The 14,308-nt window shown below is 40.6% G+C and overlaps 1 protein-coding gene across 1 annotated transcript in view; it reads right to left on the reverse strand.

The window, feature by feature from the left end:
- Positions 1-14,177, reverse strand: part of ECT2L (epithelial cell transforming 2 like) — a 101,266-nt gene extending 87,089 nt beyond the window's left edge. Inside the window, exons 1-3 of the mRNA XM_004368877.2 lie at positions 13,520-14,177; positions 2,986-3,153; positions 1,702-1,814 (exon numbers count right to left, since the gene is read on the reverse strand). Coding sequence (XP_004368934.2) covers positions 1,702-1,814; positions 2,986-3,087 — 215 coding nt within the window. The 5' untranslated portion in view covers positions 3,088-3,153; positions 13,520-14,177. The remainder of the gene's footprint in view (positions 1-1,701; positions 1,815-2,985; positions 3,154-13,519) is intronic.
- Between the last annotated feature and the right edge of the window lie 131 nt (positions 14,178-14,308).

Genomic DNA, 14,308 nt, shown 5'->3' on the forward strand with positions numbered 1-14,308 from the left:
TGCCATAAAAAGCTCTCCTGCCCCTTATTTTTAAGCATTCATCTTAGTGCCTATTCTTCTGTGGTCTGTCTTTACAGCCTCCTCAAACACAGCCAGGAAGGTGTCTGTCTCTTTCCAGTGACTCCATCCGGGAGATTCAGTTAACAATCCTCTATGCACCCACAGCTGTAAGCTGACAGCAGAAGCAAGTGAGTAGGTGGACATGAAGAAATGGCTGACCAAAAGAAATGGGCAGGAAGAAGTGTAACAAAGAATGGAAAGCAGGTATTACAAACTAAAATAAGCTAATTTGGTCATGCACAACTTACAGATACTATGTGGTAACCACCTAAGAAGTTTGAAGGTTAGCCTCTTCCCTAACCTCACCACCAGGTAAGCAACCAACACTAAATTGTGTCATACCTAGAGTTTCACTAAACAAATACAATAAGCCCAAATAATAAGCCATGCAATCTTCTCTGTAGGCTTAGTGAAGTCCCAGCTCTCTGTCCTTTAGGTCAAAGTTTCATTCATTTTAGACAACAGTCCAGAAACACAATTCTGTTATCTTTGTTGTTGGCCTCAGGCTACCAAAAGTCCTCCAGTCTGACACAAGGTTATTTACTTGCAGATGAAGCCTATGGCACTATCCTTAAAGGCACCTGCTACAGGCGTGGCTGGATTCTTCTACAAGGTATAGGCATGCTAGAGAACTCTCTAGAATATTTTGGTCAATCCACACCTCTTGAATACCTTTTTAATTTTACCAAAGAGAGCCTATTTCTAACATTCATCTGACTAGTTAACAAGCCACTAATTGCTCTGATATAACTAATTTCTGATATTTCCTATGCTACTAGTAAAGTGAAGCCCTGATGACACAGTGGTTAAGAGCTCAACTACTAACCGAAAGGTGGGCAGTTCGAATCCACTAGCTGCTCCTTGGAAACCCTATGGGGCAGTTCTACTCTGTCCTACAGAGTCACTATGAATCGAAATCGACTCAATGGCAATGGGTTTGATTTTGGTTTTATTAGTAAAGTATCTGGTGATAATGAAGATATTATGACCTTTCCAGTATTGTGCTAGATGACCAGCCTTGGAGTGTGAATTCCTGATCAGGGCACTATCTTCCCTTGGGTATAACTTCAACTAAGACATTCAAATGTCACACTGTCTGTGCTGAAGTATTTTAAAGTAAGTTACAAGCATAACCACAAGCGGTAACAGGAAGGATTAGAACAAAGACTCATCCACAATCATTGACCACTGTTATACAAGTCTTGCCCATAATCCTAAATGTGTTACCGGCATCATTTCTCAGATATTTTCAGATTTATCCATTCATTTAACAAACATTTATGGAATACCGACTATAGGTACCAGACGTCCACTTGGTATATAGTGTCTGTCTGATAGTTCCAAGGAGAATCAACTATACTAACAGAATGCTAAAAATTCAGTGGCTAAAGCAATTTACAAGTTTTTGCAAAAACTAAAAAGTCCCTCTGTGGCATGGGAGTATTAAAGCCCCCCAAGGCTCCATTTTACCCTCAAGGAGGAAGCAGGCACTTGAAGAGTCTGTTTACAGACTTTAAAATACCAATTGCTTAATTTCTTTTTCCTAGTGGGGGAAAAAACTCTTAAATGGTACATAGGCATTTTGCTATACTTTATTTTCTTTAAGAAAGAATGGTAATTGTCTCATCAGGCTACTTTTACCTTAATTGTGACTTAGTGCATCGCAAAAAAATCGTGAATAAGAATTCTTGGCGTTGCTTGTTGGTCCAGAGATCAAACCAATGACTTATAAGGGTAACTCTTTCCTGAAAGAGCTATAAGAACAAAAAACATTTTGCTATACAGTGCAATATATTCCTAGTTGCTAAGCAATCCTGAGGCAATCTGCTAACAATCTCACAGCTAATATTTGCGTAGCACATTAAGTTCACAAATCACTTTCATGTATGCAGTGGGGGTCTCTCGCTTCAGCTTAAACTGTTTTTATCCTGGGATATAGACGTGCTTGGGCTTGTTGGGTGGGCTGGTGGGAAAGGTTGGCGGGGGATGTAATTACAGAGGGGCCTAAGGAGGGGCCTCTCTGGAAAACAAAGAGGTAATAATTCCTGGCTCTTGTTCCTACCTAATGTGGCCTGGGGAAATACATATTCCATACATTTAATCTTGAAAACACATACAGGCTATGTTCATTTCATCGTGAAAACAGGACCATTTGAGGTAGGTATTATTTTACTAACCCACAGCCCTGAATCTTCATAAAACTTGCCCAGCTGAAAGTTCATAAATATTGCTGAGTAGCCATTGTAATTGTGTCTCAGAAAAGACATAAACACCAAGGACCAGCATCCCCCGAAACCTGGGTTTCAATTCAGCTTTTCTCAAATGAACATACACAAGCTCACTGCATTTATTACTAGATCAGGCTTTAGCCCCAGCCCTGGTTAGTCTCCTTCTCTTGTGAATGTGCCTGAACCACATGTGAGCTCTAAGGACCCAGCTGGCCTTCTCCATTAAGGCCTAGCAGAACTGCCATTCAATGACTACTTCCTGCATTATCTTTCAAAGGAGGGGGCACTCCCAGGCCACACGAAACCAAACGGTTGGGGCAAAGGGAAGAGAGGATAAAAGAAGCACACTGAGAAACATACATTAACACTCTTCCCTGATCACCACCACCAAAAGACCTTCCTCTTCTCTCCTCCCCCATTACAGCAACCCGGTGTGTGTCCTGGAGGTCTCCATTTTGATTCTGCGGATACAGAGTGAAAGGAAAGGCAGACCTTGAGCCTCCTGTAAGGTAGGGGTTGGATGAGAAGAGACTGTCTTTGAGGCAGACAAGTCTAGGTTTAATTTGTTTAAAGAAACAGACTCAAAAATGAAATCCTTTAGAGAATATTTTAAAATATGGCAACATGAGACCCTCTATATCAGAGTAAAATTAAACATATAAATTAAATATGTCTTATTCTAGAGTATATAACTCACCTGTCTATTTAATGACTTGTTGCTAAAAGGTGTCCAGGCACTGAATCTTGTGTGGAAGCTCTCCATTTCCAAGGTTTTCATAGGAGACTCCCCAGTTGACATCTCAGTAAATTCTTTTCTTCCAGTCTTAGGAACTACAGGTTCATTTCAATAGATATTTAAGGTCACCTGGAAACAGCCAATATATTAATGTTGTCCTTGCAGGAATTACATCAATTCATTTTTAGATTTCACATATATATATACATATGATCATTTTGAAGGAGGCCTGGTGGTGCAGTGGTTAAGTGCTTGGCTGCTAACTAAAAGGTCTGTGATTTGAATCTACTAGCTACTCCACAAGAGAAAAGACCTGGAGATCTGCTCCTGTAAAGATTACAGCCTAGGAAACCCTATGGGGCAGTTCTACTCTGTCCTATAGGGTCGCTATGAGTTTGAATTAACTCGATAGCATTCAACAACAAATACAGTTTCATGGCAGATAATCCATACAGATACAGGGAGTCCATGAATGGCAAATTATTGCAATTATTCTGCCTTCATCTCCCTGCATCCAAATCTGAATCTAAACCAGAATTTCTTTTACTTTGCTAGGAAAATGAGAGGCAAAAAGAAAAATTTCAGAAAGTGCTATTAATAACTGAGGAATTGGTGTTATTTTTTACCAGCCCGGAAGACTGACTTTTTCATTCCCCAGAAAGCAAGAATCTGAAGTACTTGAAGAAACCTCTTATTCCATCCTGCCTGTCTTCTGAGGACACAAGTCAGAGGATATAAAGGAAAAAATAGGCTAATGTGTTAGTTATCTTGTGAGTCCCTGAGTGGCACAAACAATTAAGTGCTTGACTACTAACCAAAAGGTTGGCAGTTCAAACATGCCCAGAGGTGCCTCAGAAGAAAGGCCTGGTGATCTGCTTCTGAAAGGTCATAGCCTTGAAAACTCTATGGAGCGGTTCTACTCCGCAGCACATAGGGTTACCATGGGTTGGAATAGACTCGACAACTGGTTTGGTTTTGGTTTTATTAGTTATCTATTGCTGTATAACAAATAACCCCAAAATTTAACAGTGTAAAACAACAAATATTTATTATCTCAAGGTTTCTGTGGGTCAGGAGTTCAGATGCAGCTTTGAGGGGTGCCTCTGCCTCAAGATCTCTCAGAAGGCAGAATCAAGGTGTTGGTCAGGACTGCAGTCTTATCTGAAGGCTCTGAAGCTCTTTCTCATGGTTGTTGGCAGGATTCAGTTCCTTGTGGGCTGTTGGATTCAGGGCCTCAGTTCTCACTGGCTGTTGGCTGGGGTGCTCCCTCCTTTCCTTGCCATGTGAGCTCTGCACAGGGGAGTTTACAACATAACTGCTGGCTTCTATCAGAGTGAGCAAGTAAGAAAGCAAGGGAGGGTGCACAACAGGGAAGCCACAGTCTCTTGGTAACCCAACCTCAGAAGTGACATCCCATCACTTTTACCATAGTTTATCAGTTAGAAGCAAGTCACTAGGTCCAGCCTACACTCAAGGGAATTACACAAGGGCATAAACATGAATACAATCTATCACACCTCACCTTTTGGGTCAGTTCACTTGCTTTCCCACATGCAGAATATACCCCCTAAGGGAGACAACCCCAATGTTACATCTAATCAATATTTTGATCTCAGAGTACAGAAGATAAGACTGACTCACAATAGTCTCTATATGCAGATATAGCTCCTCTTGATCCAGAGACCTATGAACTAAAAGGCCCTTGTTGTTACACACTATATATAATGTGGAATAGGGAAAAGATAACTGCAATAAATATTCCCATTTGTAAGGGGAAAGAATGAAAGACATATAGAGGAGCTAGTTTATAGCAATCCTGAAATCCTGCTGCAGAAGGCTGAGGCCCAATGATAATTTTTCATCTCAAACAAGCATAATCTGTTTTAGTGCATGTTGGTGATTCTTTTGGCAAAATAATCTCTGAAAATCTATTTCAAAGTATTTATTTTGTTACAGGCAGCTCTATGTGCCATGGTTGTTTAGAGATGCTTTTCTCTCTCTCTCTAAATTTAGTTGCAGGTATTTTGAACCTATCAGGCTTACTTAGGAAGAGCCACACCCTAAGTCTTCTTTCCCTGAGTTATTTTTCCAACTAAAATATTTTCTGGGGTGCTACCTTGTTCCATTCAGAAATTCTAACAATGGAGACAGCCATACTTTTGGCTTAGCCCTTGCCACTAGGCAGAGTTTTAACACGGTCCATGGTATATATGGTGTACCACCTACTTTTCTGGCTCTCAGGTTTTTTGGTAGTATACTTGTACAGGAGCCATGATGGCACAGTGGTTAAGGAGTTGGCCCCTACCCAAAGTCAGCTGTTTGAATCCAGCAGTCATTCCTTGGTAACTCTCTGGGGCAGTTCTACTCTGTCCTATAGGGTCCCTGTGAGTTGGAATTGGCTTGATGGCAACAGGTTTTTTTATACTTGTACCACTGAAAGTATTTCCTGCCCTCCGTGGGGACATTTGTAATGGTGAAAGGCAAAAGAAATTTTAGTTGCAGCAAAATAGCTGGGGTATAAGACTTGCAAGTAAGATAGTGCAACCAGGAAGTGTGATTGGGGTAAAAATTTTTGTCTCTTTTGGCTTTTGCATCCCTAGATAAGCCTTATAAGCATATTATGGTTTCCTATGTGATAGTTTGGAAACCCTGGTGGCGTAGTGGTTAAGTGCTATGGCTACTAACCAAAAGGTCAGCAGTTCAAATCCACCAGGCACTCCTTGGAAACTCTATAGAGCAGTTCTACTCTGTCCTATAGGGTCATTATGAGTTGGAATCGACTCGATGGCGATGAGTTTTATGTGATAGTTAGGGAGCCCTGGTGGGTTTTGTTTTGTTTTGTTTTTTTCTGTCGTATTTGGAAAACCAAAGGTTCCCCAAGTAACCTAATGGAAGGTGCCATGAAAAACATCAGCAACCAAAGTCCAGTGGTAAAGATGGGCAACCACTAATTATGGGGTTTGAGAACCTTAAATATCCTGTGGTAACCATGTAGTACCAGATAATATTTTTCAAAATCCTTATTTCCAACCCAAAATTTAAACACACTCCATGACTCAGCATGCTTCCATTAATGAATATGCATGATATCCCCTACCCACTCCAAAAAAGAAAAAAATTCAAAGTATAAAATAATTGGACCTTGAACAGGTTTTAAGCAGATTTGTTGCTCAAAGGCCTTCTCGGTTTTCTTCTTTTACTAGATGATGATGTGAATCAGTTGTATCTTCCAACCTTGCAAATCCCTGAGTTTGGGGGGCTCTCTAAGTTCCTTTTCATTCCTGCTTTCAAACCAGGCAAATATTTTCTGAGCTCCTCTATTTCTTGCCATATCTTGGTAACTGCAGCCAGTAATCATAAACTCATCCCAATAACACTCATTTTTTTACCTCTTTGACTAAAGTACAAACACATTAGGCACATAATCTGCCCTTCAAGTTATCGCAGACCACAGTTTCACAATATTTTTTCCACTACATAACATGAATTGTCATCTTTCCAAGTGTTCAATGACAGTTTCATGCTACAAGACTAGACGTCAATGCTGCATAATTTAGAATGCATTGCTGTTTTTATGGCAGCACTCCACTCCTGGAACCAATTTCTGTATCAGCTAGGTTATGCTATGTTAGTCAGGAAAAAAAAAATCAAGAATTTCAAACAACAAAGTCTATTTATAGACCATTGTGGGTTCTGCTTTTTGTAGTTAGGCAGGGTGCTAGGTTAATGTAGACTCCATATAAACACAGACTTCCAAGCTCTTAGGAGCATGGAAAAATGACCAAGAAGAACCATATGCTGACCCTTTAAATTTATGCCTGAAAATTACACATCACTTCTCGCATTCATTGGCCAAAGCATGTCATATTGCCATGCCTGAGTTCAGAAGGCTAGAAAACTATAATTCTGCCTCAAACAGAGGGATGGAATATTTGTAAGATACAATCTACTAAAATTCCTGATCCGGCGCATGAACTTAGTATAATGCTGACACCAAAACTCAGGACAGTACAAGAAAGGGAAATTACACAGGAACTTTGCTCATGAACACAGCAGGAAAAATTCTATAATACCATTCTCCTTTTTGAACCCAGAAAGGGATTCAAAAAGAATAATGGTATTAGTATGGAGACAGACAAACTAGTGAAACAGAAGTTCCAAAATACATGCACACTTGATGAATGACAGATCAATGGGGACAGAATGGACTTTCCATTTATATAAAACAGATTATCTGTTTAAAAAAAAAAATTTGGACCCCTTTCCCACACTATATACACAAATACATCAACTATATGAAGGCTTTTCATATATATAAAATCAATTACACATGGTTTGTGAATTCCCAGAAGATGAACTAAGAACAATGGGTGAGGTCAGAGGCAGATTTTGGCTCAATCTAAGTGGAAAAACACATCATGTCAGCAGCTTTACCTCTCAGGAGGTCTCATTCATTACTCAAGATATTAAAACACAAGTTGGATAACCACTTCTCAGTGATATTCTAGCTAAGATTCAAGCATCAAAAAGTTCTAAGGTTTCTTCCAAACATGTGTGGCTATAAACTCCAAGAAGATAGAGAACCATGTGGCCTTGAGTAGCTAAAGAAAACTACATTGGAGAGTCAAAAGAATTTGAGAATAAAATATTTCTAATGCCTCTACTCTTATTACATTCTGTGAGACAGAAGCACATTTTCAATTTAAAATATTATGTTTTAGATGAAAGTTATACAACAAATTAGGTTCCATTTAACAATTTTTGTACAAATTGTTCCATGACATTGGTTACAATTTCACAATGTGTCAGCATTCTCATCATTCCCATTCTGTTTGTTCTGTTTCCATTTATCTAGCTTCCCTGCCCCTCCTTGCCGTCTCACTTTTGCTGTTGTGTAAATGTTGACCATTTGGTCTTGTATACTTGGTTTTTTAAGGCAGCACATTCTTCATGGGTGATATAGTTTATTTTACAAGCCAATCTATTATTTGGCTGAAAGGAGACCTCTGGGAGAGGCTTTAGTTCCACATTAAAAGGGTATCTTAGGGTGATGTCTCAGGGGTTCCTCTAGTCTCTATCAGTCCAGGAAGTCTGGCCTTTTTAGGAATTTGAGTTTTGTTCTACATTTTCTCCCATTCTACCCAGGACCTTCTATTGAGAAGCGTATTTTTAAAATGAATATATCGGAAAGACATGTATATAAACATTTTTAGTAATATGATAGAAAGATAGCATTCTTAGTATGATTTGAATCTCTGCTCTGTCCCTCCAGAAATGAAGCTTTACAAATAATTTAATATCTGAAGCTAGTTTCTTCATGTATAAAGCAAGTAAATGATGTGTCTTGGCAAAGTGCAGTATAATAATGTGTTATTCAGATAAAAACTTCATGGCAATGCGAGAAATTATGTATCTCCTTCTGAATCAACATTAAATCAAAACAAATCCTTAGTTTCATAAGATGCCCAGCTGTTGTTACATGAAATTTCTCTAAGAGCCAACATAAGGGATTTTTGTTTAGCAAGTTCCCAAGATTATTATTATCCTCTGTGTTAAGGGATTACTGAGTTACACAATGAGCTGAACATTACAGAAAGAATAGTTGCTTTCACTGCTGGTGGGCTTAAATATGTGAGCACAGTAGATCATACATCTACATAATTTCCACAGGATTATTTCCATTACCTAAGATACCAAACTGGCTAATTAGCTATTCAGCTCAGGGAGAAGTGTCGTGCTGGCAATTACCACTTTAAAGGGAATGATTTCTTTTCTTATTCCAAATAGTAGTCTTATAAACGTATTAATCCACCACCCGTCTGTCAGTTTTTTGTTTTGTGGTAGATTGTGTGTTGCTATGATGCCACTGGTATTTCATGTATCAGGAGGGTCACCCAGGGTGGACAAGTTTCAGCTGAGCTTTCAGACAAAGACAGACTAGGAAGAAAAGCTTGGTAGTCTACTTGTAAAAATTAGTCAATGAAAACATTATAGGTCAGAAAATAGCACTGTCTGACTCACTGGCTTTAGACATGTCATCAGGAGGGATCAATCGCTGGAGGAGGACACCACGTTTGGTGAAGTAGAGGGCCAGCAAGGGTGAGCTGGACTGGCACAATAGCCACAACAATGAACTTGAACATGCCAGTGATGGTGAGGATGATGCAGGACCAGGCAACATTTCATTGTGTTGTACATGACGTAGCCATAAGTTGGAGTTGACTCAATGGCAACTATCTATCTAAAATACAAATAGGTGTTCCCCCAGAAAAATCCAGATCGGTGGTTAAATATGCTTTGGAAATGATTGACTGAACAAAATTAAACATGTTTCTATTTTGCAGGACATTTTCAAACTTTGTATGCTAATCTTTACATTGTATCTCCTAGAGGGAAATAATATGCAGCATTTCCCTTGATCTTTGTTATATGGAGCCTATCATAGTGTGTATTAGTTATTCATTGCTGTGTAACAAGTTATATAAAAACTTAGTGGTGTAAAACAATCAACATTTATTATCTCACAGATTCTGTGAGCCAAGAATCTAGGCAAGGCTGAACAGATATCTTAGTTTTTTAGAGTTTGCATAACAAAAACACCACAAAGTGGGTGGCTTTAAAGAACAGAAATTTATTGTCCCATAGTTTGGGAGGCTAGAAATCCAAATTAGGGCAACAGCTCTAGAAAACCATCCTTCCTTACTGGCAGCCCCGGGCATTTCCTGGCTTTTAGACAGTTCCTCACAGTCTCTTCCCCCTGTGTATGTCTATGTCTATTTTGCTCTTTTCACAAGATACCCCAACTCTAGTCTGATTTCATTAGCTTATCAAAAGAAAGCCCGTATTTCCAAACAGGGCCATGATTACAGGTATAGGTGTTAAGATTCAACATGGCTTTTGGGGGGACACAATTTAACCCATAACAGCTGGGTCCTCTGGCTCAGGGTCTGTCACAGTCAAGGTGTTTGCTGGGGCTAGAAGTCATCAATATTTTCTAATACCAAGAGTGACTCAAAATTTAAATGTATAAAATCAAATTCTCATCCTTTTTTCATCTGACATGCATCGTTTTCCAAAAGCCCAAACACCAAACCATGAAGTTGTTCTGTGATCATTTAGGAATTATCCTGTTCTAATACAAAATAGGGTGTCACTACTGGGAAAGTAAAAGTCCAGCTACTGCCTCACTTACTGTAGCCCAGTTCTTGACTTTGAATTGAAACTCCAGTGTGCATGATACAAACTAGGGTCCTCTTTCCATTAAAAAAAAAAAAGGTACTGAATGTTTCTAAAGTTTGTTCTAAGAAGGGAAAAAGGAGACCCAAAGATGTGGCTTTTCCCATTGATAACAGGATTCAACAAACCTATTAACTAACAATAGCAAAATGGGGAGGAGGGCATGCAATATATGTTGTATTTAACTTTTTTTGTTTGAGAGGCCACTTTCACTGGCACTATGCTAGTCTCTTTTCCATACACTAGCTCACTAAATCCACTCATTCACCTTGAGAAAAACAGGGTCAAGAGAATTGTCCAAGGTCACACCGGTAGCAATTGACTAACAAGTTTAAAATTATTCTGGTATTTTCCCTAAAGTGTGAGTGTAACTTGAATCAGAATATATGACTGCTATGGATTAATTTGAAAATACAATTTCTATTTTGTGACTGATTATCCTCTACAACTGGGACAATGATGAGGAACTCAGCAACTGACATTCGCACCTCTAGGTTTACCAAAAAGAAAAAAAGAGAAAAGACTGTTGTGTGACAGCTGAAGCTTGATTAAGGGGCAAGATGGTTGGGCAATTGCCAGTGCACATCGTTGTTGTTAGGTGCCCTTGAGTCGGTTCCTACTCATAGCGACTCTATGTACAACAGAGTGAAACACTGCCCAGTCCTGCACCACCCTCACAATCACTGTTATGCTTGAGCCCACTGTTGCAGCCAGTGTGTCAATCCATCTCATAGAGGGTCTTCCTGTTTTTCGCTGACCATCTACTAAGCATGATGTCCTTCTCCAGGGACTGGTCCCTCCTGATAACATGTCCAGAGAAAGGAGATGAAGTCTCACCATCCTTGCTTCTAAGGAACATTTTGGCTGTACTTCTTCCAAGACAGATTTGTTCATTCTTCTGGCAGTCTATGGTATATTCAATATTCTTTGCCAACACCATAATTCAAATGCATCACTTCTTCGATCTTCCTTATTTGTTGTCCAGCTTGCGCATGCATATGAGGCAACTGAAAATAATTGTTCTTAGAACACGATTTTTCAGGTTCCTTAGGAGCACAAATATCAAGTTGTCGCAGAACAGACTGTAATGGGCTTGAATACAATTGCACGGGGTGCACTTTCATGCAGATGATGTCAGGATATTCTGTTCTGACACTTATGGCAAGACACATTAATAAGCACAGCATTTGTACTTTTAAAAAAGATAAACATTTAGAAGTACTCCTGTTTTAATGATTTGTCCTGTCCATCACATCTCTACAAATCCTTACCACTAACTCCGAAGCGGATTCCTTCTATTTCTCCTTCAGTAACCGCCTCCCACCACACGCCATTTTGGAAGGGGGTGAGACCAGGCAGGAGGAAGGAGAGAGCCTAGTGTGAGCCAGTCTGGAGCCCTATGCAAATCAGTGTTTTCCAAAGTGTTCAATAACTTTATTTCTAACCCAAATGATTGCAGGAGAGAAGAATTTACTTGCCGAGTCCAATTCAAATCTGCCCCTAGACGTAGATGGCTTTTGTTTCCCCCTGGAGCCACTTCAGAGTTCTTGGGTTAATTACCGAGTTGATACGGTCCCCCAAGGTCATGAAGGAGAGCAGTGCACTGCCTCAGGGCTGCTTGAGGTCTTCCTGAGACTGCGTGGAGAAACTAAACCGGCCTAGACGCTGTGCCCCACCTGGCCCCAAGCAAAAGATGCACGGCCAAGAAGTCAAGGTTTTTACCTCCGGAAGTGGCCAGAGGCCGAGTCCCGCAGCGTTTGTCTTCTCTTTCCTGGCGTAGTGAAAAGCGAGAGCAGGTTCTCCTGCCCGGCAGCCTGGGAGAGGGGTGGGGCAGAACAGCCCCATCTCCATAGGAACTCGACAACAAAGACCCGCCACCCTACCCCTCCGGGTCCTCCTGGCAGACTTTTGGTCGCAGCTCCGCCCAGCGCCGGGGCTTGGGGCAGCAGCGCGCCTAGGGCGGCCAGGGCAGGATTCCAGACTCACCCGGCTGCCGACCGTGGCCTTTCCCAGCGGCACTGCCCGGAAGGCGGGCTCCTGGGGTGCCTACCACCTGAGTATCAGGCGCTACGCTGGCCACCCTGTCCCTCTTGCCAGTGCCCCAGCGAGATTCCTGCTAGGTTTAAATACCACCCTTCAGAGATTCTGCTGTGGGAAGAAGGCTTCAGTGGGGCCCACTGGGTCTCTACACATCCCAGAAGCCCCTTTAAAACCCGAGCAGAAGCGCCAGCTAGCCGTGACCCTGACAAGATACTTGGACAGTGAGGGCAACGTTTGCTTGGTCTCAAATAAAGCCAGCAATTTCAAGGCTATGTGATGGTGACGGTGGAGGTTCTTATTCTTTATCATGTTCATCTTCAGCAAATACTCAGACTACTTTAATACTGTTACCAATTTTAGCATTATACAGGAAGCACCCCCACCGCCTACCCCCACCCCTGCAAAAACAAAAACCTTCCTATTATGAATTGAATTGTATCCCCCCAAAAAAGATACGTTGAAGTCCTAGCCCCTGCACCTGTAAACGTAATCTTGTTTGGGGAAATAGGGCTTTTCTTTTATCATTTGGGTCAGGCAAGGGCACACCAGAGTAGGGTGGGTCCCAGTCCTAATTGCTTCTGAGTAGGGTCTTACAAAAAGGGAGTGATGGAGGGGACACATCATGTGACAACAGAGGCAGATGTATCTATAAGCATCAAAGAAGGCCAAGGATTGCCAGCAACCACTGGAAACTAGGAGAGAGGCCAACAGCAGGAATCCACGTGGCTGACTTCTAGCCTACAGAACTGAGACAAAGTTCTGTTCTTTAAAGCCATCCACTTTGTAGTATTTTGTTATGGCAGCCTTAGAAAACTAAGACACTTCCTAATTGGTTTCTAACGTTTCTGGACAAAATGCCTTTAAGTACTGACTGTGAAGCCTTTTTTTCCTTTTGTATGCAGATGAATATTTTTTGCCATGAAAGTTGTTCAGTGTATTAAGTACAAAAAGCAGATTAGAAAACCATAGAAGCAGTGTGATTTATAGTTTGTAAACACATGTAAAAAGTATGGAGGGATATACACAAATATGTTAAATAGCTTGCTCTGATAGTTTTTTAAAAATCATCTATAAATAATTTTACTACAATGACTACATAGCATCTATGTAATAAACAGTAAATTTTGTTCTAATCTAGGCATCTCATTTTTGTTGCCTTTAGCATATGTTTAAGGTGAAATGAAGAGGATATAAATTAAATAAACTAACATGTTGTTACCTGAGACAGAAAGATGAACCAAGTAAATAAACAAGGTCAGTCGGCTGCTGCCACTAATCCACAGGAAACAGCTTTTGCTTTATTTTCTCAGGACCCACCCAAGAAAAACATGCCACATAGCAGTTTCCTTTTGCTCTGTCAGGCACTATAGTGCTATTTTTCCCCACAAACCTCTATTCTCTCAACCCAACTGAAAGTCTCAAATGTGGCAAATAACATTTTGGAGATTTTCTCATTTTTAAAAGGGGCATTAAAAAGACCAATTAGATAAACTGATCAAAATTCTTTGAACTCAGAATGCCAAAAATTACTAAAATCGACATTATTCAGTGGGTCCTAACCTCATCCTCCCCACCCTGCCTCCAATTAGATGCCTGTTTCTGTGGCCTAGAAATAACCTGGCAGAAGCATGGGCCTCTTCTACAAGGTAAAGGTGACTGAACTATGAATGGATAAAGTGTGCTATATCCATACGATGGAACACTATTAGACCATAAGAAGGAATTGAAGTGCTGATATATACAACATGGATGAACCTTGAAAACATTACGCAAAGTGAAAGAAGCCAGTCACAAAATACCACATACTGTTATTCCATTTAGATAACATGTCCACAATAGTTAACTTCATAGAGACAGAAAGTAGATTAGTGGTTGCCTGGGGCTAGGGGTGGGAGGTGGGCAGTGACTGCTAACGGTTTTTTGGGGGGCATGATGAAAATGTTCTGGCATTAGGTAGTGGTGATGGTTGCACAATTCTGTGAACATACTAAAAACCACTGAACTGTAT

Source organism: Trichechus manatus, unplaced genomic scaffold (genome assembly GCF_000243295.1).
Source record: "Trichechus manatus latirostris isolate Lorelei unplaced genomic scaffold, TriManLat1.0 scaffold00002, whole genome shotgun sequence".
Classification (NCBI taxonomy): domain Eukaryota; kingdom Metazoa; phylum Chordata; class Mammalia; order Sirenia; family Trichechidae; genus Trichechus; species Trichechus manatus.